Source organism: Rattus norvegicus, chromosome 3 (genome assembly GCF_036323735.1).
Source record: "Rattus norvegicus strain BN/NHsdMcwi chromosome 3, GRCr8, whole genome shotgun sequence".
Lineage (NCBI taxonomy): Eukaryota > Metazoa > Chordata > Mammalia > Rodentia > Muridae > Rattus > Rattus norvegicus.
Genome location: NC_086021.1, coordinates 96,341,658 through 96,364,343, shown reverse-complemented (window position 1 = coordinate 96,364,343; position 22,686 = coordinate 96,341,658). Strand labels below are relative to the sequence as shown.

General features: G+C 39.2%; 1 protein-coding gene across 1 annotated transcript; it reads right to left on the bottom strand.

Annotated features, from left to right (window-relative positions):
- Positions 1–1,799: 1,799 nt before the first annotated feature.
- Or4c10b (olfactory receptor family 4 subfamily C member 10B) lies at positions 1,800–2,729 on the bottom strand. The gene has a single exon (NM_001000572.2). The coding sequence runs from the start codon at positions 2,727–2,729 to the stop codon at positions 1,800–1,802; it is 930 nt and encodes a 309-aa protein (NP_001000572.2).
- Positions 2,730–22,686: the final 19,957 nt, after the last annotated feature.

Genomic DNA, 22,686 nt, shown 5'->3' with positions numbered 1-22,686 from the left:
TGTGTTCGTGTGTGTTCGTGTGTGTGTGTTTGGAGCTATATGTATTCATAATTTTTCTATTGGTGTGATCAAGTGCAACTTGTAGAAGAAATAGTTCAATTTAGTTTATGGTTCCTGAGGATAAGAACCTATTATGATGGGAAGGCATAGAATCAAGTGGTTGATAAGGCTGCAAGAACAGGGAACTGGGAATTCACATCTTCAGCTGTAAAAAAGAAGGTGGAGACAACAAACTAAAAGTAGGGCAAAGCTATGAATTCTCAAACTCACCCTGCTAAATTTATTTAGTTCAGCAAGGCTGTATCACTTCCCTAAACATGACAAACAACTGGGAACCAGTGTTCAAGTATCTGAGCCAATAGGAGATATTTATCATTTAGGCTACCACAAGGAGACATACATTTTAAATGTATTTTAATTTTAATTAACACACAAAAATTGTACATGTTTCTGGGGTACAATATGGTATTTTAATACATGTATATGATATGCAATATAGATTAGTATATCTCTTCTCAGATATACATTCTTTTTATTTGGATCATTCAATTTCTCTTTACTGGCTATTTTAGAATTCAATTAATTGTCATAAACTTTCATCATCTACATGATGTTATAGAACAGAAAGAGTTATATATACCTCCAATTCAGCTTCATCTATTTATCCACTATTATTAACCACTCACCTCTATGTTTCTCTCTCTCCAAACCATCCCTAGGGATAACCACACTTTGAAAATAGCCTTCAATAATAAAACTGGACTCAGAGTAATTGTTGATTAGTACATGAGACATAAAACTAGAATGTATTCATTCTGGTGTGTGTGTGTGTGTGTGTGTATTTGGTGCTGTATGTGTCCATTATTATTTTATTGGTGTGATCAAGTGCAACTTGAGGAAGTTGTTATTTAAAAGTAAAGTGGTAAAAACAGATTATTGCTCTTCAGAAAATAAAATCTTTCCTAGAACACAGGGAATATTAAGGCAAAAACATCATTCACATACTGTGAATCTGAGTTTATATCATCATTCTGTTGCCATCAGCTCACAAGACTGGTCTGGAAAATTAGTCATGTTCTGGCCACTGATTCATCAATAACAATGCCTAAGGTTTTGATACTCGCCTTAGGGTTTACTGCTGTGAAAAGACACAACAATCATAGCAACTCTTGTAAGGACAATATTTTATTGGGGTTCACTTACAGGTTCAGAGATTCAGTCCATTATCATCAAGGCAGGAGCATAGCAGCATCCAGGCAGGCAAGGTGCAGGAGGAACTGAACATTCTACATCTTCATCTGAAGGCTGCTAGAAGACTGGCTTCTAGACAGCTAGGACAAGTGTATTAAAGCCCATGCACACAGTGACATACGTATTCCAACAAGGCCACACCTCCTAATAGTGCCATTCCCTGGACCAAGCATGTACAAACTATCATAGTTCTTTCCCTGGTCCCTAAAAATGTGAAGACTATCAGTAACTCCCTTTGAATTGTCAGAGAGATTATATCTCACCACTGATATGTATTATTTCTTCCCCATTTTATTATTGGTAACTGTACAAGTACATATATGAGGATGAGTGATTAAAAAAGTCTAATTTTATAGAATTTCCCAAATATGCAAGGAATACATGCTGTCTTTCCTTGCACCCATTTCTATACTGTTTAGTGAAGAATTTGTAAATAATTTGCATTAGCTAGTTTTCTTCTTATTCAATAAATGAGTCTTGTCAAAATTGTAGAAAGTACCTCTTTTATTTTCCAATTCAGTTTAATTAATGCTGTGTTCCAGGTATGTTCATTTATTACTTGAAAGAATTTTAGTGCTACCCAATTTCTTAATAGCATCTTTCATTTGAGCATTTCTTAAGGTGTATATTAGGGGGTTTAACATGGGTGTTATCATAGTATAGAACATAGCAACTGCTTTATCAATGGGTAAGGTAGCTACAGGTCTCATGTATACAAATATGCAAGGCACAAAGAACAAGACAACTACTGTTATGTGTGAAATACAGGTAGAGAGGGCTTTGCGCCTTCCCTCTGCACTGTGGTTCTTTAGGGAGCGCAGGATGGCAACATAGGAGACCAACAGAAGAAGGAAGTTTAGCAGACAAATGAAGCCACTGTTGGCTGCAACAAAGAGTCCAAGAGTGTGTGTATCGGTGCAGACAAGGTTGAGCAAAGGATTAAGATCACACATAAAGTGATCTATTACATTAGGGCCACAGAATGGTAATTGGAAAATAAACAGGATCTGTATGGTGGCATGAAGAAAACCTCCTAACCATGACACTCCTACTAGCAGGCTGCATAGTCTTCGACTCATGATGGTTGCATAATGGAGGGGTTTGCAGATGGCCACATAGCGGTCATAGGCCATTACTGTCAGCAGGATGATTTCAGCACCTCCAAACAAATGCTCCCCAAAGATCTGAGTCATGCAACTATTAAAGAGAATGGTCTTCTTTTCACAAAGTGAATCTGTTATCAGTTTAGGGGTGCTAACAGAGGAATAGCAGGCATCAATAAAGGACAGATAAGCCAGGAAAAAGTACATGGGGGACTGTAATAATGATGTAGAAATTATGGTGACCACAATGAGCACATTTCCGGTTATAGAAATGATATAGATAAGAAGAAACACAATGAATACAATTTTCTGCATCTTTGGATTCTCTGTGAGTCCCAGAAGGATAAATTCTGTCACATTGTTTTGGTTCTCCATTTATTTCATGTGATGGCTAGTTATATCACCTGAAAAATATTAATGCGACCAGTATTAAAATTCTGCAACTTAATAGGTTTCAAACATAATGTTTATCTATGAATTTTCATAAGATTTTTGAATTCCAAAAAAATGTTCAATTCTTCAAATTGCTTCTCAGGTGACAACTCTCTTAAGAGACTCAATGTGAGGAACTTTTGTAAGTGTGCAGTACAGGAGACAGCTGAATATGTTACTTCAGAAGATTATATGCTAGTGCCATCTAAGTTTTAATACGGAGGTAAATGGTATGTATAAAGATCATGAATGAAAGCTAAAGCATTGTCCCTATGTCAATATAAAATAAAGAAACTTGGCAGGTATATGAATGTAAGTTGAATGGTAAGAGGACATTGAAGAAGGGAAAATGTAAATATAATGTAATAACTATGTCATTACAACATAAATAACACTTAACGTATATGTGAGGTGGGTGAGAAAGTCTGAGGTTGAGTACTTGAATGGAAGCCAGAGATCGGAGGTCAAGCCTTATTTAGAGTAGGGGGTAACTGATGACAACGCAGAGGCTGTAAGGGCTATGGTGAAAGTAAAAAGAAAGGGGAGAGGAGTGTGGGAGAAGAGGGGGGAGATAAAAAACCACATAGATTTTTTTGCTTGAAAATGATATAGGGAAGCCTCATAGTGTTCTAATAAAAACCTGAACATTAAAAAGTAAAAATGCTTATTAAATCTAATGATGTCATAGCAGTGCTGTATGCTTTCGTGTGGTTGAGTTTTATGAGGCATGACCATTTCCTGCACATGTTTCTTTCTTAACATTTAAAACAAACTGCGTGGTTGACATTGTTTTATCCTTTTTTAAAATGAGGCAAGAGTCATGAAAATTGAATGTTATTTGTCACAACAAGAACAACATTGCTAAAATGACTGATCTTCTAGTGCTTTCTGAATTTGTAGATATTTTCCAATTTAATTCTCATATTTTTAAAGAGATGTTTACAATAGCTATTTTTACATTACTTAAAATACTAGACAAATAGAACCACATACATTAGCAGTTGAATTCATAAACCAAGGAAATAATAAAAAGCAGTCAAACTTGCATTTCGGTTAGTTTTATGTATTTATCATTTCATTTTAAAGTCTTGACTTAAACTTTATATCATAATAAGTGAACTTTAATCATTCTAGTCTTTTTATTGTGACCAAAATAACATAATTATTTTGAGACTATTGTGAATTTATGTGGAACATTTTGGCCTCTTTCATGGTCCCACTCATCTCTTATTTAATATAAGTGCAAAATCAAGAGCTCCAGGATTGTACTTCAAAACATTGATATCAGTTTTATAAGGAGATAAAACTCCAGTTTAGAATCCTGGTTCTTTCATATGCGATTTCTTTTTTTTTTAATCTTAGGTGCATTTCTTGTTATGTTATGTTCTTATTTCCTCTTCTATAAAGTGAAAATATTATGAAACATTTTACAGATTGTTATGAGAATTATTGCAAAGAACATATAGGAAATCACACCACAGTATTATACAGCTAGTATAAAAAGTAGAACAATACTGTAGAGAAATATTTAATTGCCAGTAAGTTCAGGGAGAATTATTATCAATGTTACTCTTCACAGTCCAATGAACTCATGTTATCAATCACAGTTATCTCAGGAAGAGTTTTCTATATGCATTGAGTAAACATTTGATAATTTATGTCACCTAAAATTTGTATTTACATCTTTTGTGCATTTGGAATGTACTGAAACTTTCATAATTTGTCTGGATTTTTTATTTTTGCAGGAGGTATTCCATGGCAAATGCATGACATTTTGCTTCAGAATACTATGTCTTATAAATCCTTTAAAGTGTTAAATTTCAATTGTGAAATCATGTGAGTGAAACTTAATACTTAAGTGTTATAGACTTAAGGTGAGGATAAATAAATATATTTGAAAGACATTGAAAAACAATTATTATCATACATGGAAAGTAATAATCTTCTATAATTATCAACATCAATATAAATCTTACCTTAGTAATCTCAGTTGGTTCTAGTGTCTGAAAATGTTTAGACACAATATCATCTTCAAACTGAACAATTTGCATAATCAATTTCAATGTGAAACATATGCCACACTTAGAAAAAGAATCACTTAGATAAGTTCATATGAAAGCAAAAGTTGAGTCTGCTAACCCAAATCTTTTCTTCTAGAGTAAAGTCTCAAAACGATGTTGCAGAAAACTTGAGGTTTGAATTTTTAATAGATTTTTATGGAGAAATGATATTCCATGTAAAACCGTTGTTCTTGCAGGGCAAAATGCAGAAAGGATGGAAGAAATAAATTTAGACAAACCATTTTACTCATGATGAATCCTGATTTGGAGCTAGTAACAGCAAATCTGTTAGTGTCAACAACTCTACACATATTTAAAGAGGACACTACAAAGATGCAGAGGTATTATCTCGTAGTTGTTGTTTTTTCCTCCTGAGATTAATTATCTTTTTTGATGGAAAGGATTTATCTTGGAAGCAAATTCTGGAGAGACGTTATTGGTTGAATGGGAGTTGTATTTTCTGAATTGGAATGAAAGCTGGTAACAGTCCTCTCTATATATTATCTAAGGTTAGGAAATCCGAGCGTCGTATCAATATCATGGTGACATAACTTCAAGATATTAAACTGTGTTTTAATTTTGTTGTAAAGCCATGCCACTGAAGCAGCTTCAATTTTCTTATAAATATTAAAGTTTCTCAGAAAATTTATTTTGTCTTGATAAAGCAATGAGGACATTAATAGGAGCCTTTAACCTACATCTCTCTAAATACTGGTTTCCTTTCCTGACACCATTACTGAAGCTATGGGGTATTCACAAAATGGGACCTATCATGACTTTCCTCTAAAAGACTCAACAAGCAGCTGAAAAAGTCAGATGCAGATATGTGTACCCCACTAATGAACCCTGTTGCTGACCCTTTTGGTTGAATTAGGAAAAATCTGGAGGAAGTTGAGGGGGAAAGAAATCCTATAGGAGGACCAGCAGTTTCAATTAACCTGGAACCCCAAGATCTCTCAAACACTGGATCACTAACAAGGCAGCATACATCAGCTGAGATGAGGCCTTCAACACATATACAGCAAAGGACTGGGTTCAGTCAGAGAAGAGACCTTCAAGATACTGGAGGCCCCAGGAAGTTTAGAGGTCTGGTGGGGTGGGTGAGGTGGGGACATCCTTGTGGAGACACAGGGGTGGGGTGAGGAGGAGGTATGGAATGTGGAACTTTCAGGAGGGGAATACAATCTGGAATGCAGAAATGAATAAATAAAAATTAAATATAAATACTGGTTTCCTTCCCAACCACCTCTTGATATATTTTATAATAATAATCTAAATTTAAGATTTATTAATTTTTTATATGTATACAATGTAATATAACGACAACAAGCAAGCTCAGTAAAGAATTTAACATTCTGGTTAACTGTTTTTTTTATAGTAAGAAACGTCTGCTCTCATGGTAAATTCCAAGTATGTAATAAAGGGTCACTAAGTAGAATAACTTGACTATACACTGGTTCTCCAGATTTCCTCTATCTTAAGTCCTTGGCACTCACCTTTTTACTTTTGATGTCTGTGACATTGGCTGTTTTCTGTTCCAGAGTATAGGTGCGATTATACAGTTTTGCACTTCATCTGGTTTCTTTCCTTTAATGAAGTACCTTCCAGGTCCGCCAGGATTGCTTCTTATGGCAATATTTCCTTCATTTTCAATATGGAATGGCATTGAATTTTGTATATGAAATCTCCTTCTCTCAATCATTCTTTATTCATTTATACTTTGATGGGCAATTAGACTTATTTCATTTCATGTCTTATAAATAGAGCTGAAACAACAAGTTTTCTGATTGTTAGGCATGATGAACACCTTTTCCAAATATTTATTTATATTTATAATTCTTCTTTGAGAACTGTTATTCAGCTGATTAGTATATTTATTGATTTGGTGATTTTCTATTTAATTTTTCATTTTGTTATATTCTAGATAGATTCTTTATAGCAATCATATTTTTCTCATATAGTATACCCTGATTATGGTATCCTTTCCTATATTCCTTCATGTTCCTCCCTACTTATTCTTCCTTCTGGATCCATTCCCTTCCTGTGTCTCATCATAAAACAGGCTTAAAAGACATAATTATAAAATGAAATGAGATAAAATAAAAAATTAATAAGATAAAAGGAAAACAGAATTGGATGAAACAAATAGAAGGAAAGGAACCTAAGAGAAGTCACAAAAAATTACAGATACTGACTTGTTTGTACACTCAGGAACCTTGTGGAAATACTAACCTGGATGCAATGACCTGGTACAGACCTATTCATGCTCTGTGCATGTTGCTTCAATCTCCCAGAATTCATCTTAGCTTGCTCATGCTGATTTAGAGGACTTTGTTTTCTTGGTGTCCTCCATCTCCTTAAATTCTTTCTGAACTTCACAGAAATCACCTAACCTAGGCTGTGTCAGAGACTATAGGTTTCTTTCCACACACTGGCAACAAGGCCTTATTGCTGAATACAACACACACACACACACACACACACACACACACACACACACACACACCACTCACTGAATATGAAAATGTCCAGGCAATGCCTACATAGAACCTGCACTTGATGTTCCAGAATCCTTGGTACAAGACTTTATTCTGTATAATATAAAGATTATTCTGTATAATATAAATAATATAATATAATATAATATTTCTCTTTTTAGAGAAATGAAATCACCAAGCCATCTACAAACCTTTTGGTCTACAGTGCTGACCTGTGTAATTTTAATTTTTTCAATGTCTATTTTTAATGATGGTTCTAAAATACTTTAACCTCCTTAGTAGTTCACCAATCACAAAAAGTAGAGTGGAAATGAAAGGCTATGGGGAAGTGGACCTGTCTGGATCAGGAGTTCAGTTCACAGGTTAGCAGTGGCAGCTGGATCTACTTGCAAACACTTCATGGGTACACTAACAGTCCAGTTCAGTAGAGTGGAGATAGCAAACATGAATCAGCAGCGGTGGCACTAACTGGCAGAGACAGTCAGGCTTCAACCTCAGCAGGAGTCAGCAGGAGAGACCAGCAGGAGTGCCAGAAGTTCTTGGCTGTGTCTCTCTCAGTGAATTGAAAATCATCGAAAACATGACCAATCAGCACTGCACAGTTAGCTCTACAGGCAAGCCCAGCTCTGCCTCAGTCACTGTTCATCCAGTCTATTTATACTCCCTCTAAAAGTCACTTGTCCCCGACACACCTTGCCTCAGCATGTGTGCCTGGCTCAGCTGATGTCACTCTGTCAATCAGCCTGAGTCTGGGAAGCAGGGGTTTGGGGGTGAGGAGAGAGACTGCAACATACCACCAGAAGTTTTTTCGTACATTTCTCTCTATGGAGTCCCAACAAAAGAAGTTCAACTATGCAGTGTAAGGTGGACTAATACATGCATACGATTAGCAAAGAATCCTTCATCATGTGTTCTTTTATGTGCTTGCTTTAGCAGAACATCCTTTCTCCTGTGTCTGCTTCAGGGAAATGTTCCTTCGTGAGTCTGCATTAGCCTTACACCTGTGTCCACTTCAGGAAAACACCCTTTCATGTGTTTGCCCCAGCAAAACATATTCCAACACAACTGACTTTCTAAAGAACCCTTAAGTTTCCACATCAGTCCTGCCTGCCAGATATGCTAGGGCAGTGGAGGTCTAAATCTTGTGGGAGTAAAGAACCAACAACTTATTTGACATAGGGCCCACTCCACAGGATGGAACCTATAACTGACACACACTGCCTGACACAGGGTAAAACCAAGTAACAGTGGTGTAAAAAAATGTAGTGATAAAATGACTCCTAATGATATTCTGGTATATTCACAGATCAATCAGCATCTTATTAAGCTATCATCAGAGAAGTTTCTTCCTGCAGCAAATGGGATCACATCCAGATATTACCCACAGTCAGATATTACACAGAGAGGGAGAAACCTTAGAACACTCAGTCTTACATGAGGTATGTCCAACTAATATATCTGTTATTTGTTAAAAGACAACATCCTTAACCAACTGCTCCTAGGATGGTATAGGTTTAAAGAGCTTCACTTTCCAAGTTACATTTCACAGAGATAATTTATTTTTCACAGTTTCATGTACTTGCTGCATTTATGCACAGCATTTATTTATATTCACGGCCTTACTTGGCCAAGAAAGGTTAAAGCTTTTACCATAATATGTATAGCAAAGGAGTTGAAAGGTCTTAACTCCTTTTCAGTGCCCATAAGTCTTTTTGCCTAGGCATTATGTGTAAAATATTCATAAGGATTGAGCTCATTGGAATAGAATTCCGTCAAGGAAGTATATGAATAGAGACCACATTTTTATTGAATATTTTATAATTGTAAAATATTCAATTACATTTTGATTTTTAGAGGAATTTTCTCACTCTGCCAAACTGGCTGATATTGCTCCTTTCTGGGTGCTGAGGTCACAGGTACACATCCTGTTCAATGTCAGGCAGTCTTTTCCGTTTTTACCTATCCTTCCAACTATTTTAAAGGTTTATGATTTAAGGTGGTATGTGGTTTCAGCCTTATTTTTTAAGAGAAAATCTACATCTTTTCTACTTGATTTGATTCTAAAGGTATTATAAATCAACATTTTAATATCTTCGCTAAAAATACTGAATGCCATTTCTCAATGGTATGTGTATCCTTCTCTGCTATTCTATGAAATTTTGTCAGAAAGAATAGCAACTTACAGTCTATACAGCAAGTAAAGATACGACACTGTTCTCCAAATAGAAAGGTCACTTAGCTCTTCACCGTTCCTGGGAATAGTGACTGAAGGCTACTGTTTAGTAAGATCTGGATTCCCCTTTCTCATGATAATTTTTTTATTGCTTGAAAACTTCATACCTGCATATTCTTTGTTCAAATTTATCCATGTTCCTTGCCACCCAATTCATTGTTTATTTCTTACATCACTGTCACTCCCAACTTCATGTGGTCTTTATTTAAGCCCACTGAGTCCACTTAGTGTTAACCACATGGGCATGGATGTCTTCTGGAGCACTGTCACCTTTCAGGGACCACATCCCAATGCTCCTAATAAGACCCAGCCCGCCCGCCTCATCCATGCTGGGATCTTGGCTGACTTTACTTGTGCTGGTGATGTTCTTACAGTCACAGCTGCTATAATTACCCTTTCTTGTCCTGAAAGCTCTGTTTTATTATTAATAGCTGCTATCCCTAGTTTATGCAATTTTCCATACCTTCTTCACCTATGGTTCCGGTATCTTGTGGGTTGTCTGACTTAGAGTTATGCATTCCACAGGCCCTCATTATCTGCATGATGACCCATTGTGGGTCTTTATGTTACCATGTACAGACAAAAATAGCTTTTTGATGAGAATTGATAAATGTACTAATTGGTAAAAGAAAAGATCATTGGATTTGAGTTTAAATTATAGATTCTTTTTGTTAGAACGGCCATTTTCCTAGTATTGATCCTGGCAATGAGCATGGAGGCCTTTCTACTTTCTTCTATCTTCTTCAGTTTATTTCTTAACTGTCTCAGCTTTCATCAGACAAGTATTTCACTTCCTTAGGTATAGATATATTTCAAGATCTCTCTCTCTCTCTCTCTCTCTCTCTCTCTCTCTCTCTCTCTCTCTCTGTCTTAGGCTGAATGGGATTATTTCCCTGATTTCTTCTTGGGGTGTTTGTCTTTGAAAAATCAGAAGGCTGGGGCTGGGGATTTAGCTCAGTGGTAGAGCGCTTACCTAGGAAGCGCAAGGCCCTGGGTTCGGTCCCCAGCTCCAAAAAAAAAAAAAAAAGAACCAAAAAAAAAAAATCAGAAGGCTGGTGGTTTTCTTTAATTTTGTATCCTGCTACTTTGCTAAACAGGTTTTATCAACTGCACAAGCTCCAAGTTCCTGATGGAGTCTTGGAGGTCTTTTACAAATAAAATTATATCATCAGTAAATAAGTATAATTTGACATTTTCTTTTTCTATTTGTGCCTTTTTCCTCTGCCTCTTCTTTTACTGTTCTAGCTTAGACTTTAAGTACTATGTTGAACAAGAACAGTAAGAGTGGACATCTTTGACTTGCTTATGAAATTAATGGATGTATTTTGTATGCCCCTCCCTCATCACTTAGCAAGAAATTAGCTTTGGACTAACTATATATTTTCTCCATGTCATGATAGACTCTTATTCTTTTGGAACTGTAAATAGAAATAAAATCCTTCCCTCACCCCAAAAGTCTATTTTTGTTATAGTGATATGTATATATATATATGTATATATATATTTAAATTTGTCATATATGTATATTTAAATTTGTCTCTTTTAATTATAGCAACATAATTAATTAATTATGTTTTTTAATTAATTATAGCAACATAAAAGTAACAAATACACAAGTATTCAGTTTGAGTCTTCACTCACTAACATTATCACTTGGTAAGGTAAATTGAGGTGTGTAGGATGATGTCACAGGTGAGGCAGGTACAGGATAGAAGGAGGCCTGTCATTGGAGGAGAAGGAAGGATGGGCGGGAGAGAAGTTTGAAGGAAGAGGAGGAGACTAAGGGAGAGAGGGGGAGAAGAGGAGACAGAGAGAGGGGAGAAGCCATGACAGGTGATGTTAAGATTCTGCTCTGTGTATTTACAGGTTGTTATTAATGTTCTCAAGGGATGGATGGTACCGGGCTTTGTATGTTTAAGTGGGCAATTATATTTTACCAATTGGATCTAAGAACCAATTGTTCTTTTATGTGAGGGTTTCAGTGTAAGAAAGTGTGCGGCTGGGCTGTGTTTTCGCCAAGATATCTAGCAGATATCTTGGGACACCGCGGCGCAGACCTAGCGGGGTAAAAAACAACATTACTCCTTTTTATTTTTTTATTTATACACCAACAGAGTTGGAGAAACCTAGATCACATAGTTTACATTAGGGCAGTGGTTTTCAAGCTGTGGCTCATCACCATGTTGGGGGTGTCAAACAACTCTTTCACAGGAGTCAGCAAGACCATTATAAAACACAGGTGCTTACATTGTAATTCCTAAGAGTAGCAAAATTATGGTTCTCAAGTAGGAATAAAAATAATTTTATGATTGGAGGCCACTACAACATGAAGAACTGTATTAAAGGGTTACAGCATTAGGGATGTTGAGAACCAGTTCAGTAGAGGAATGTTGTGTAGCAGTTTTCTCCAAGATTGAAACATTTTAACAGGCGTGAAACTTCTTTAACACAGAAGATAAACAACTCAAAATATCTTCATGAAGTCCATGAAACTGACCAAATCTCTAAACTCCTCTTTTCCAGGAATAAACATAAAGACAGATAAAAGTAACTCTCAGATAAACCAAGCTGCAAAGACTCTCAGACATACCATGTTGCAAAGACCTTGAGATCGGACTGTACTGGAAGAAGCAGACAAATCTGCTTGGAAGAGGTTTAGACCAACTGGAAAGGACACTCTCCAACCTGTTGAGCTGCCTACCAACTGTGCTATGGGCTCCATGTTCCAAAATTTGTGACCTGTCACTCATGATGGAGGGATGAAGGGTTCTAACCAACTTAAGAATGCAAACATTGCTCCAGCAGGCCTTGCCCTTCTCCCCCTTTCTCTCTGCCTTAAAAAAACCCATTAGATTACGTTCATGAAGCTAGCTTCCAAGGTAGTTCTTATTTAGCCACTTTTACATCCTGAGGCTGACTACCAAGGACCAGATATCAAAGCATTAATGTCCAGCAATTGTGGTACTGTATGGATCCATGATTCAATGAAGAATGATATCCCAGACTCAAATAGCATGTAAACACAAAGAATGTTTTATTCTGCAAAGTCCAGCCTGCTGGGGTCTCCCAATTACCAAGATAGAGAGACACCCAAGTGAGCTTGCAGGCCTGATTTAAAGCACATTAGGGAATGCCAGGGCAGGTGAACTCTGTTAATCATTTGGGTCTATCTCCACAGACATTCCATTACCAGGGTACTGGGGCCAGAAACTTGCTGGGAAGGTCTGGAAACTGTTGGCTTAGGACGAAGCTGAAGAAGTCTTGAAATTGATGCTGACCCATTGTCCTTGCCTCAGGCCAGGTGGTAGGCCAGGTTCTGGGGCCTGGACTTGCCTGAAATTGCCCAGTTCTTAGAAACAGAGATTTAGGCCTTATCTCCATAACTGTCATTTTGAAGCCTGTTATGGAATCAGCCTGCCTTCTTTTTCCCCCTTTCAGTAATGGGCCATCTTGAATCTTTGAGATGTTTCTGAGGCCCCTATACTCGTAGCTGCAGTCAGCCCTATACCAAGGAAAGAACATAGTAACACAGTGGAAATAGCCACCCTTTTAAACCAATTGATTGGAAGTGTTAGCTGGTTGAAGACATCCTCTTCAGAGTAATAAGTCACTCTGGGTACAAGATGTACTAGAACATAAAAATATTTACAATCAGGCCATAAATGCATGAAGTAAGCCCTGAGGTAGAAGCCCACCAAGGGTTCTCTGGGAGTAGTATGTATTCTGCAACTGTAGGGGTTACAATGTGGCTTCAAAGGTTGGAATAGGCCGGGGTATCTTATTCCCAAGGCAGAGTCCCTGTCTGGTAACCAGTAGTTCCATGTTAAGTTTGAAACAAGCAGAGTTAAGAACAGGCAGTCCAGTCAGCCTTCCTGTCAGCCACTGTGGACTCGATGACAAGGTTGTTGCATATTGGTTGTTACTATCTGGGCCAGTGGCTGGCGTGGCAAAGCTGAAGCAGCAAGCAAGCGGGATCAGGAGCACTAGAGTCAAAGGTCAGCGAAATGACAGGGTGTGGGGTGACCTTCCACCATTCTTGTGGTAGTTTGCCTGGAAGTCTCCTCCGCTGAGACCTCAACTGCTGGATCATCTTTTTCCTAGCAGGCTTAATGTGGGAGTGGTGTATCCTGTCCTGATCTCATCCACCTTAACAGTCATAGGTGTGGTCAGGATCATGGTGTGAAGTCCTTTCCATCAAGGTTCAAGAGTCTTGTGGTTTTGTCTCTTAACCCAAACTTTGTCACCTAGGTCATGGGAAACAGATTCATAAACCTGGTGGATTGCTGGCCCTTGCTTCTGGACCCTATGGAGGGCTTCCAAGAATTTAAAAACTTATGTGGATCATATTCAGCTAAGATATTAGACTGGACATTAGGTAGCATGGGAGGAGGCCTCCCATATAGGATCTCAAAAAGAGGGTGAGGAGACCTAAAGCAAAGAAGGTGTTCTTAGCCCTATATAAAGCATAAGGTAGGAGATATGCCTAGTCACTGCCAGTTTCAGGGGTTAATCTGGCCAAGGCCTTCTTCAGGGTCCAATTCATCCTCTATTCTTCCCCTGAACTTTGGAGTCTGTATGTGTAATTTCCAATCAGTCTCCAGAACCTGTGTCTGAGAAATGAGTGCTTGTCTATTGTCAGACTCAAACAGGGTAGGCAATCCAAACCTGGGTATGCTGTCTTCCAGAAGCTTCTTTGTCATTATGTTGGCAGTCTCCTTCTACCAATCCTGAAAAGGTATCTATAAAAACTAGCAAATACTTACATTCATAAGTTCCTGGTTTTATTTCTGTATAGTCTATTTCCCAATTAGCCCCTGGCTGTTGATCCCTGATTCTAGTTCCTGGATTATCTCCTTGACTGAGGCCCGGGGAGATCACAGCCTGGCAGGTAGCACAGTCTGAGATTACCTGATTACCCAAGTGTCCTAAGTCAAATATTTTGTAGCTTGCCCCTCACAGCAATTCATTCAGTTTTCAGTTGTGTGAAACTTGATGAATCTGATGGATGAGTTGCTTAGCAAACTCCTTAGGTAGGATGGTGCAGCCCTGAGAGGTCAGCAATCACCTTCTCGTATGTAAACTCCTTGACATGTCACCCGATGTCATTTGTCTTCACCAGTATCTTTAGGGAAGGCTGGGAACAGCAGGTAAGAGTGGGGGTGCAGCAAAGCTGCTAGAATGTCAACAGTGGAAACTCAGGCAGCCTTCCTTTCAGCTTTATTAGCCACTCTTTCCTCAGGCTGTTTCTGATGTCCCTTTTTGATACTCGGGGCAATGAATTTTGGCCACTTTGAGAGGAAGCCATAATGCCTCCAATAAAGCATGTATTCCTTCTTTGTTTTTGATGTTTTTTCCCCTTCAGCAGTCAATAATCCCCTCTCTTGCTACATGGACCCATGTACATGAACTATAGCAAAGGTGCATCTGCTGTGGCTATGGATTCTTTTGCCAGTTTTAAAGCCTGGGTTAGAGCCTTTAGTTCAGCTTTCTGAGCTAAAGCTCTCAGCCTCAGAGCAGTTGCCCAAATAACAGAGTTCAAGTCCACTACTGCTGCCCATGCATACCTGATTCCACTCTGGATGAAGCTGCTCCCATTTGTGAAGTAGATATGTTTCACATCTGGCGAGGGTATGCCAGTCAAGTCCAGCCTGATGTTCTGGATGTGCCCCAGAACCATAGGGGAATCATGCTGCACATCTGAGTACCTGTCAGAAAGCAGGGTGGCTGGGCACATGATGGGTTATATCTTATGTGAGGGATTCTCAAAAGTAGAGCCTGAAAGTGCACCAATCTGATGTTGGAGAGCCACAAGCTGGGTGGATTCTCGAGGGTCTCCTCAATAGCACGGTACGGTGGTGATAACAAGTTCCTGCCACACGGTTATTTTGTCAGCGTCCTTGACTAGCAGGGCAGTGGCAGCTATGATCCAGAGGCAGGCTGGCCATCCTTGGGCCACGAGGTCCAGCTTCTTAAGGTTGTTTCCAAGGTCTCAACACTTGGGTGAGAACCCCCTTTGCTATCCTCTTTCTCTGATCTACATACAGGTGGAAAGGTTTGTGAATGTCTGGGAGGACCATGGCTGATGCCTCCAATAAAGCTCTTCCTAGAGTCTTAAAAGGCATGTGCATCTCAGGGGTCCATTCTATTTTGTCTTCTTGGCTCCTGGTGGCCTCACCAGTTTGACTATCTCAGTGAACCCTGGTACCCAAAGTCTACAAACCCTGGCAGATCCCAGAAATTCTCATATTTACCTTTGGGTTGATGGAACTGGGATGCTAAAAATGGTTTGCTTCTGGGACATCTGACAGCATGGGTTGGCCAGCTCCCCTTGAATACGTACCCCAGGTAGGTGACCTCGGGTTGACAAAGTTGGGCCTTTATAGCAGACTTATATTCAAGTTGAGGCAGCTCCCGTAGTAGATTTCATGTATCTGTGTGGCCTCCTGGTTTGTCTCCAAGTTGGGAGCTTGAAATACATGCTGGAGCACAGTTATTTGGGGGTGGCCTGCCAGTACTTACCCAAGTCCTCATCTTCACCCTGTAAATGATGGGGAGATGGAAAGTCCCCTCTTCAGGCCGTAGGTTGGCCATTCATTCCTGTAAGAGATGGTTAGTTTTCAGGGACTAACAACTAGAGCTGCGTCTTCTGTGACTCAGTGAAAGTTCTTAAAATGGTCCAGGACCAAGCCCAGTGGGGTGCTTTGTGCCTGTCCCATCCTAGAAATCAAATAAAAATTTGTACAAGAGGACAAAAGGCACAAACAATACACACACACAGACAGAAGAACATTCCCTGCAAAAGAAAAAACTGAAAGGCTGTCTCAGAAGGTCTTCCTCCCTTTGCGTGGGAGGCCCATAAACCCACAGGCAGTACAGAATCCAGATGAAAACTAGCAAGTTCTCAAGCTTCTGGTAGAGGGTTGGGAACATCTTCTGTTGCCCCGACCTTTATCCCTCTTGACCTCTAGATTAAACTTGAAACAGAATTAAATCCAAAACAGGAACACAAATACAGACAAAAGACAACCACATACCCAGACTTACTAATTGGAAAAATACTATTATTACTATTAGGGTCAGAGGGTCTCCATTGAATCCTGGGATGAGCCCTCTAGTGTAAGGGTCCATGATTCACTGACAAATGACACCCTGGACTCAAATAGTATGCGAAGGGTATTTTATTCTACAGAAGTCCAGCCTGCTGGAGTCTCCCCATTAAGATAGATACCTAAGTGAGCTTGCAGGACTGATTTAAAGCACAGGGGATTCTGGGGTAGGTGACTATTTTAGTCAGGGTTTCTATTTCTGCACAATATCACGACCAAGAAGCAAGTTAGGGAGAAAAGGGTTTATTTAGCCTACACTTCCATGTTGCTGTTCATCTCCAAAGAAAGTCAGGACTGGAACTCAAGCATGTCAGAAATCCGGAGCTGATACTGAGGCCATAAAGAGATGTTATTTACTGGATTTCTTCCCCTGACTTGCTCAGTTTGCTTTCTTATAGCACCCAAGACTACCAGCCCAGGGATGGTATCGCCCACAACCGGCCCTCCCCAGTTGATCATGTGATAAGTGTCCTTCCTTATCTTTTTAAATGACTTTTGGTTGAAAGTCAATTTTATTTGATATTAGAATGGCAATTCCAGCTTGTTTCTTTGGGCCATTTGATTGGAAAGTTGTTTTCCAGCCATTTACTCTGAGGAAGTGTCTGTCTTTGTCTTTGAGGTGTGTTTCCTGCATGCAGCAAAATGCTGGGTCCTCTTTACGAATTCAGTCTGTTAGTCTATGTCTTTTCATTGGGGAATTGAGTCTATTGATTTTGAGAGATATTAAGGAATAGTGATTGTTGCTTCCTGTTATTTTCCTTTTTAGAGGTGGAATTATGTTTGTCTCTCGTTTGGATTCATTACAAGGAAATTGTATTCTTGCTTTCTTTACGGTCTAGTTTCTCTCCTTGTGTTGGAGTTTTCCATCTATTATCCTTTGTAGGGCTGGATTTGTAGAAAGATATTGTGTAACTTTGGTTTTGTCATGGAATATCTTGGTTTCTCCACCTATGTTCATTGAGAGTTCTATGGATGGAGTAACTTGGGCTAGCATTTATGTTCTCTTAGGGTCTGTATGACATCTGCCCAGGATCTTCCAGCTTTCATAGTCTCTGGTGAGAAGTCTGCTGTATTTCTTATAGGTCTGACTTTATATTTCACTTGACCTTTTTTCCTTACTGCTTTTAATATTTTTTCTTTGTTTTGTGCATTTGGTATTTTAACTATTAAATGATGGGAGGTATTTCTCTTCTTTTCCAATCTATTTGGAGTTCTGTAGGCTTCTTGTTTATTATGGGCATCTCTTTCTTTAGGTTAGGGAGTTTTCTTCTATAATGGTTTCAAATATATTTACTGGACCTTTATGTTGGAAGTCTTCACTTTCTTCTACTCCTATTATCCTTATGTTTGATCTTCTCATTGTGTCCTGGATTTCCTGTATATTTTGGGCTAGGAGCTTTTTGTCTTTTACATTATTTTTGACAGTTGTGTCAATGTTTTCTATTGTATTTTCTGCCCCTGAGATTCTCTCTTCTATCTCTTGTATTTTGTTGGTGATGCTTGTATCTACAGCTCCTTGTCTCTTCCTTAGGTTTTTCTATATCCAGGGTTGTCTCCCTTTGTAGTTTCTATTTCCATTTTCAATTCAGTCACCCGTTTGGTTGTGTTTTCTTGTAATTCTTCCATGGATTTTTGTGTTTCCTCTCTAAAGGCTTCTACTCGTTTACTTGTGTTTTCCTGCATTTCTTTAAGGGAATTCTTTATGTCTTTCTTGAAGTCCTCCATCATTATCAAAAAATGTGATTTTAAACCTAAATCTTTCTTTTCTGGTGTGTTTGGATATCCAGTATTTTCTTTTATGGGAGAACTGGACTCTGGTGATGCCAAGTAGCCTTGGTTTCTGTTGCTTAGGTTCCTGTGCTTGCCTCTAGCCACTGGGTTGTCTCTGATGTTTGATTGTCGTGCTGTTTCTAAGAGTGACTTGACCCTGCTGTAGGCCTCTGTGTCAGCACTCCTGTAGAACTGTTTTCCTGTTTTCTTTCAGTCTTTTTTGAGAACAGGTGCTCTGATTTCAGGTGTGTCGGCGCTTCCTGAGACTTTCTTTTAGCTCTAGACATAGGTAGGAATCAAAGCTCTGCCCCTGATTGCTCCTAGGTCCTTGCACTATGTGATTCCCTCTTGGGTCTGGACTGTGGGCAGAGGGTTGTCTCCTCTGACTTCTCGAGAGCATCCACACTTCTGCCCTACAGGATTTGGGTGCAGGGAGCTGTTTGGCAGGTTCATTTCTGTCCTGGGTACAGACCAGAACCATGGGTTCTGGCAGCTGTCTGTTCCTATATCCCTATGTCCAGAGGCACTATACAGTTTTCCCTTGGACCAGGGATATGAGCAGAGGTGTGCAGAAGTGGCAGTCTGTCCTGTGGTCTCAGGATGTTTGTACTCATGGGTGATCAGCTCTCTTCCCCATGGGATTTGGGTGCGGAGAACTGTGGGATGTTATCAGTTCACTTCCGGGCAGAGCCAGAAACAGGAAGTGCTCTGACCCAGAGGACTTCTGCCTCTGTGTGTTCTGAATCCACCAGGCAGGTCACTTGGTAGCAGAAAAGTGGGTCTTACCTCTCCTCATAGGTGTGTCAGCACTTCTGGAGACTGTCTTTCAGCTCTAGGCATGGGCAGGAATCAAAGGGCCCTGCCCCTGTTTGCTCGTAGGTCTTTGCATTCAGCGTGCACAGTTGGCATTAGGCGATTCTCTCTTGGATCTGGATTGTGGGCAGAGGGTATTATCCTCTGACTTCTCAGGAGTATCCACACTTCTGAAAGTCCAGCTCTCTCCCTCACGGGATATGAGTGCAGGGAGTTGTTTGGCCGGTTCCCTTTGGTCCTGGGCGCAGACCAGAACTGTGGGTACCTGCAGCTGTTTGTTTCCATATCCCTGTGTCCAGAGGCATTGTGCAGTTTCCCCTTGGACCAGGGATATGGGCAGAGGTGTGCAGAGGTGTCAGTCTGTCCTGCTTTCTCAGGATGTCTGCATTCCTGGGTGCTCAGCTCTCTTCCCCACCTCCTTTTTCTTTTATTAATTGTTTTTGTTTGTTATTGCTTTCCTTTTAAAAATATCTTTCTTTGTCCTTTTTTTATCCACCTGTTTGTCTTCTTGAGAGAGAAAGAAACTATGGTGTTGGCAGGATGGGGGCAATGGGAAGGATCTGAGAGGAGATTAGGGAGCAGAAAATATAGTCAGGCTATACTGTATGAAAATAACTTAATTTTCAGTAAAATATAAAATAAAAACTTATGAAAATGCTGGCAAAAATGTGGAAAATGGAACTCGCATTAAGTGTTGGTGGAATTGTAAACTTCTGCAGTCACTTTGGAAATCGGCATGAGTTTTTGGAAAACTCAAAAAAAAAAAAATGAAAAGTATGTCCTTGGCACATAATGAAAGGATTCAATAGATTATCTCACAGATACCTCCCAGCCATGTTCATTGCCATTTTGCTTATATAACTAGGAAATGAAAAGAACCTAAATTTTCTTCAACTATTGGATTGGTAATAAGAAAACCTAGTACATATGTACTATATAAATTTCTTCATCTTTTAAGAAAATATAATAATGAAATTTGTAAGTAAGTGTATGGAACTGAAAAATATTATACCAAGTGAGGTAACTGACTCATAAAGTAAAATACCACATGGTGTCTCAGATATGGCTATATGATTATTTAGTGTGTTGTGAATTCATATGTGATCAGTCCTGTTGTGTCTGAAAGACACTGTTTCCTTGATATCATCTCTCCCCTATGACTCTAACAATCATTATCACTCCTCCTTCACATAGCTCTTTGAGTTCTGAAGGGAAGGGTTTGATGAAGATGTCAAATTTAGTACTAAATGTTCTGAGGCCTCTCATTCTCTGCCAATTGTCCCATTGTGAGTCTCTGTGTTTGTTCCCACAGAAACCAGGGAAGTAAAAAGGGATCATGCAGGAGAGGGAGAGAAGGAACTTTAGAGAAAGAAATAAAATGGAGAAAATGAGAAAAATATGGATCTAACTGGAAGGGGAAAGGAGGGCAATGCATAAGGACAGATAGGGAAGGGATAAATAACACTAAGGATGTTTGAAAAAGCCAGAGAAAACCTTATTTTGTAGTTAAAAACATTTATAATATGTTGACAGGAGCCTAGCATAACTGTTTCCTAAGAGGCTTCAGCCAGCAGCCAATGAAAATAGATGCAGAGACCCATAACCAAAAATCAGGCAGAGCTTGTGGAGTCTTGTGGAAGAGTAGTGGATAGCAGTGAACAGGCTTGAGGGGTCAAGGATACCACAAGAAGACTTATAGTGTAAATTATTCTGGGCCCTCCAGAAACTGAACCACCAACCAGAGAGCATGCAGGGGCTGGGCCTAGGTCCCCACCATACTTTTGTAGCAGATGTGAAGCTCGGTCTTCATGCGGGTCCACAAACAATTGGAGCAGGGTCTGTCTCAGACTTTTTTGTCTTCCATTGAATTCTCTTCCTCTAACTGGACTTCCTAGTTAGGCATGAGTTGGAGATGATGTGCTTAGTCCTGCTGAGACTGGATGTCCCAGGGCAGGGATGCTACCCACGTAGGTTTTTTTTTCTCTGAGTAGAAGGGGACAAGGTAATGGTGGGGAGGGATTTATAAAGGTGGGATTAGGAGGAGAGGAGGGAGGTGGGGCTGAGATCAGGATGTAAAGTGTATAAAGAAATTAATTAAGAAAAGAATGACCAGGAACCACTTTTGTCTGTGAGTATGAATATAGGTATTTAGACAGTTTGCTTCCATGTCATTTTATTTATCCTTTATTTATAAGTTCCTCACATGGCACTACTACCTCCCCTCTCCAGATCTGTGTTGTCAGGCTGACAATGTCAGTCAGTCACAATAACAGTAATTAATCACCCTTCTCCTGTGAGATGTCAGCCTGGGCTCTAACCAAAAGCAGCTGATTGCTCACAACACAGTCACATTTAGCTATTTAAATAAAATTCGCTGAAGAAAAACTGAGATAAATGACTCAGGTTCTGATTGTAGGTTGATTATCAGCTCCGCACTGTAGATAAATTCCCAATCAGTATTATTCACCTTCATAGGGACAGTAGGAGGATGTGATAAAAGGTTGACATTTTGGCACTGACACTTGAAATTAATTGCTCTTCCCATGTGAAAATGGCACAGGGTGGAGTTACCTCTAGCATAAAATTTATGTATTCATGTCCTAAGAATTTAAGCAACTGAGAGTACAGGTTGGTAAGACTTCTGGGTTGAGTGCATATCAAAGGTAGTGCCTTTCCTCTCAGCCATACTGTACAGGTACAACTGGAATTTGAGGGGAAGATATCTGACTCTTATGGGCCAACTGTGCTGCACTGAGCTTCCTGTCAATGCTCTAAGAGTCTAAGTGAATGCATGAAAGCATTGGCTGAAGACACTTCTCACCCATGAAATGCTTTACCAGCTGCTGATACATGGAAATCAGTGTTACTTTGCTAGCTTTAAAAATGATGACGTAGTACCTAATGTCCAAATCAGGACTATTGGGCAAAAGAATGGATGAAATTTAGGTAAATTCTATGACTTCTCTGAGTCTCACAGAGAAACAGGTAGATCTGGATAGAATGCTGGAACCATTCCTGTCTGTTCAAAATCAGTGGCCATGAATTTAAAGGAGAGTGGGGTGGAGTTTATAGGAAGGCCTGGAGGGAAAAAAAGGAAATGTAATTAAATTCTAATCTAAAAAACATGAATAAAATGTATTTAAACACAGTGTCACAATATCTATTACCTGGGACAGTTCATTATGGGCTAGAATGCGAAGTCTCACACATGCAGAGAACATCAATGTTGGTAAGTAGAATAAACATACATTTTTCTCCTCCATTTTCAAATTTTACTCATGATTTTATTTTTACAGAAACACTATTTTTTAAAACAGTAAACCAACATGACAATTACTTTGCACACATTTTTCAGTAAGGCAAATTCTTATAGAAGAGTGAAGAAAATAGGGTACTCAAAGTTTTATTTTTAGGTATTAT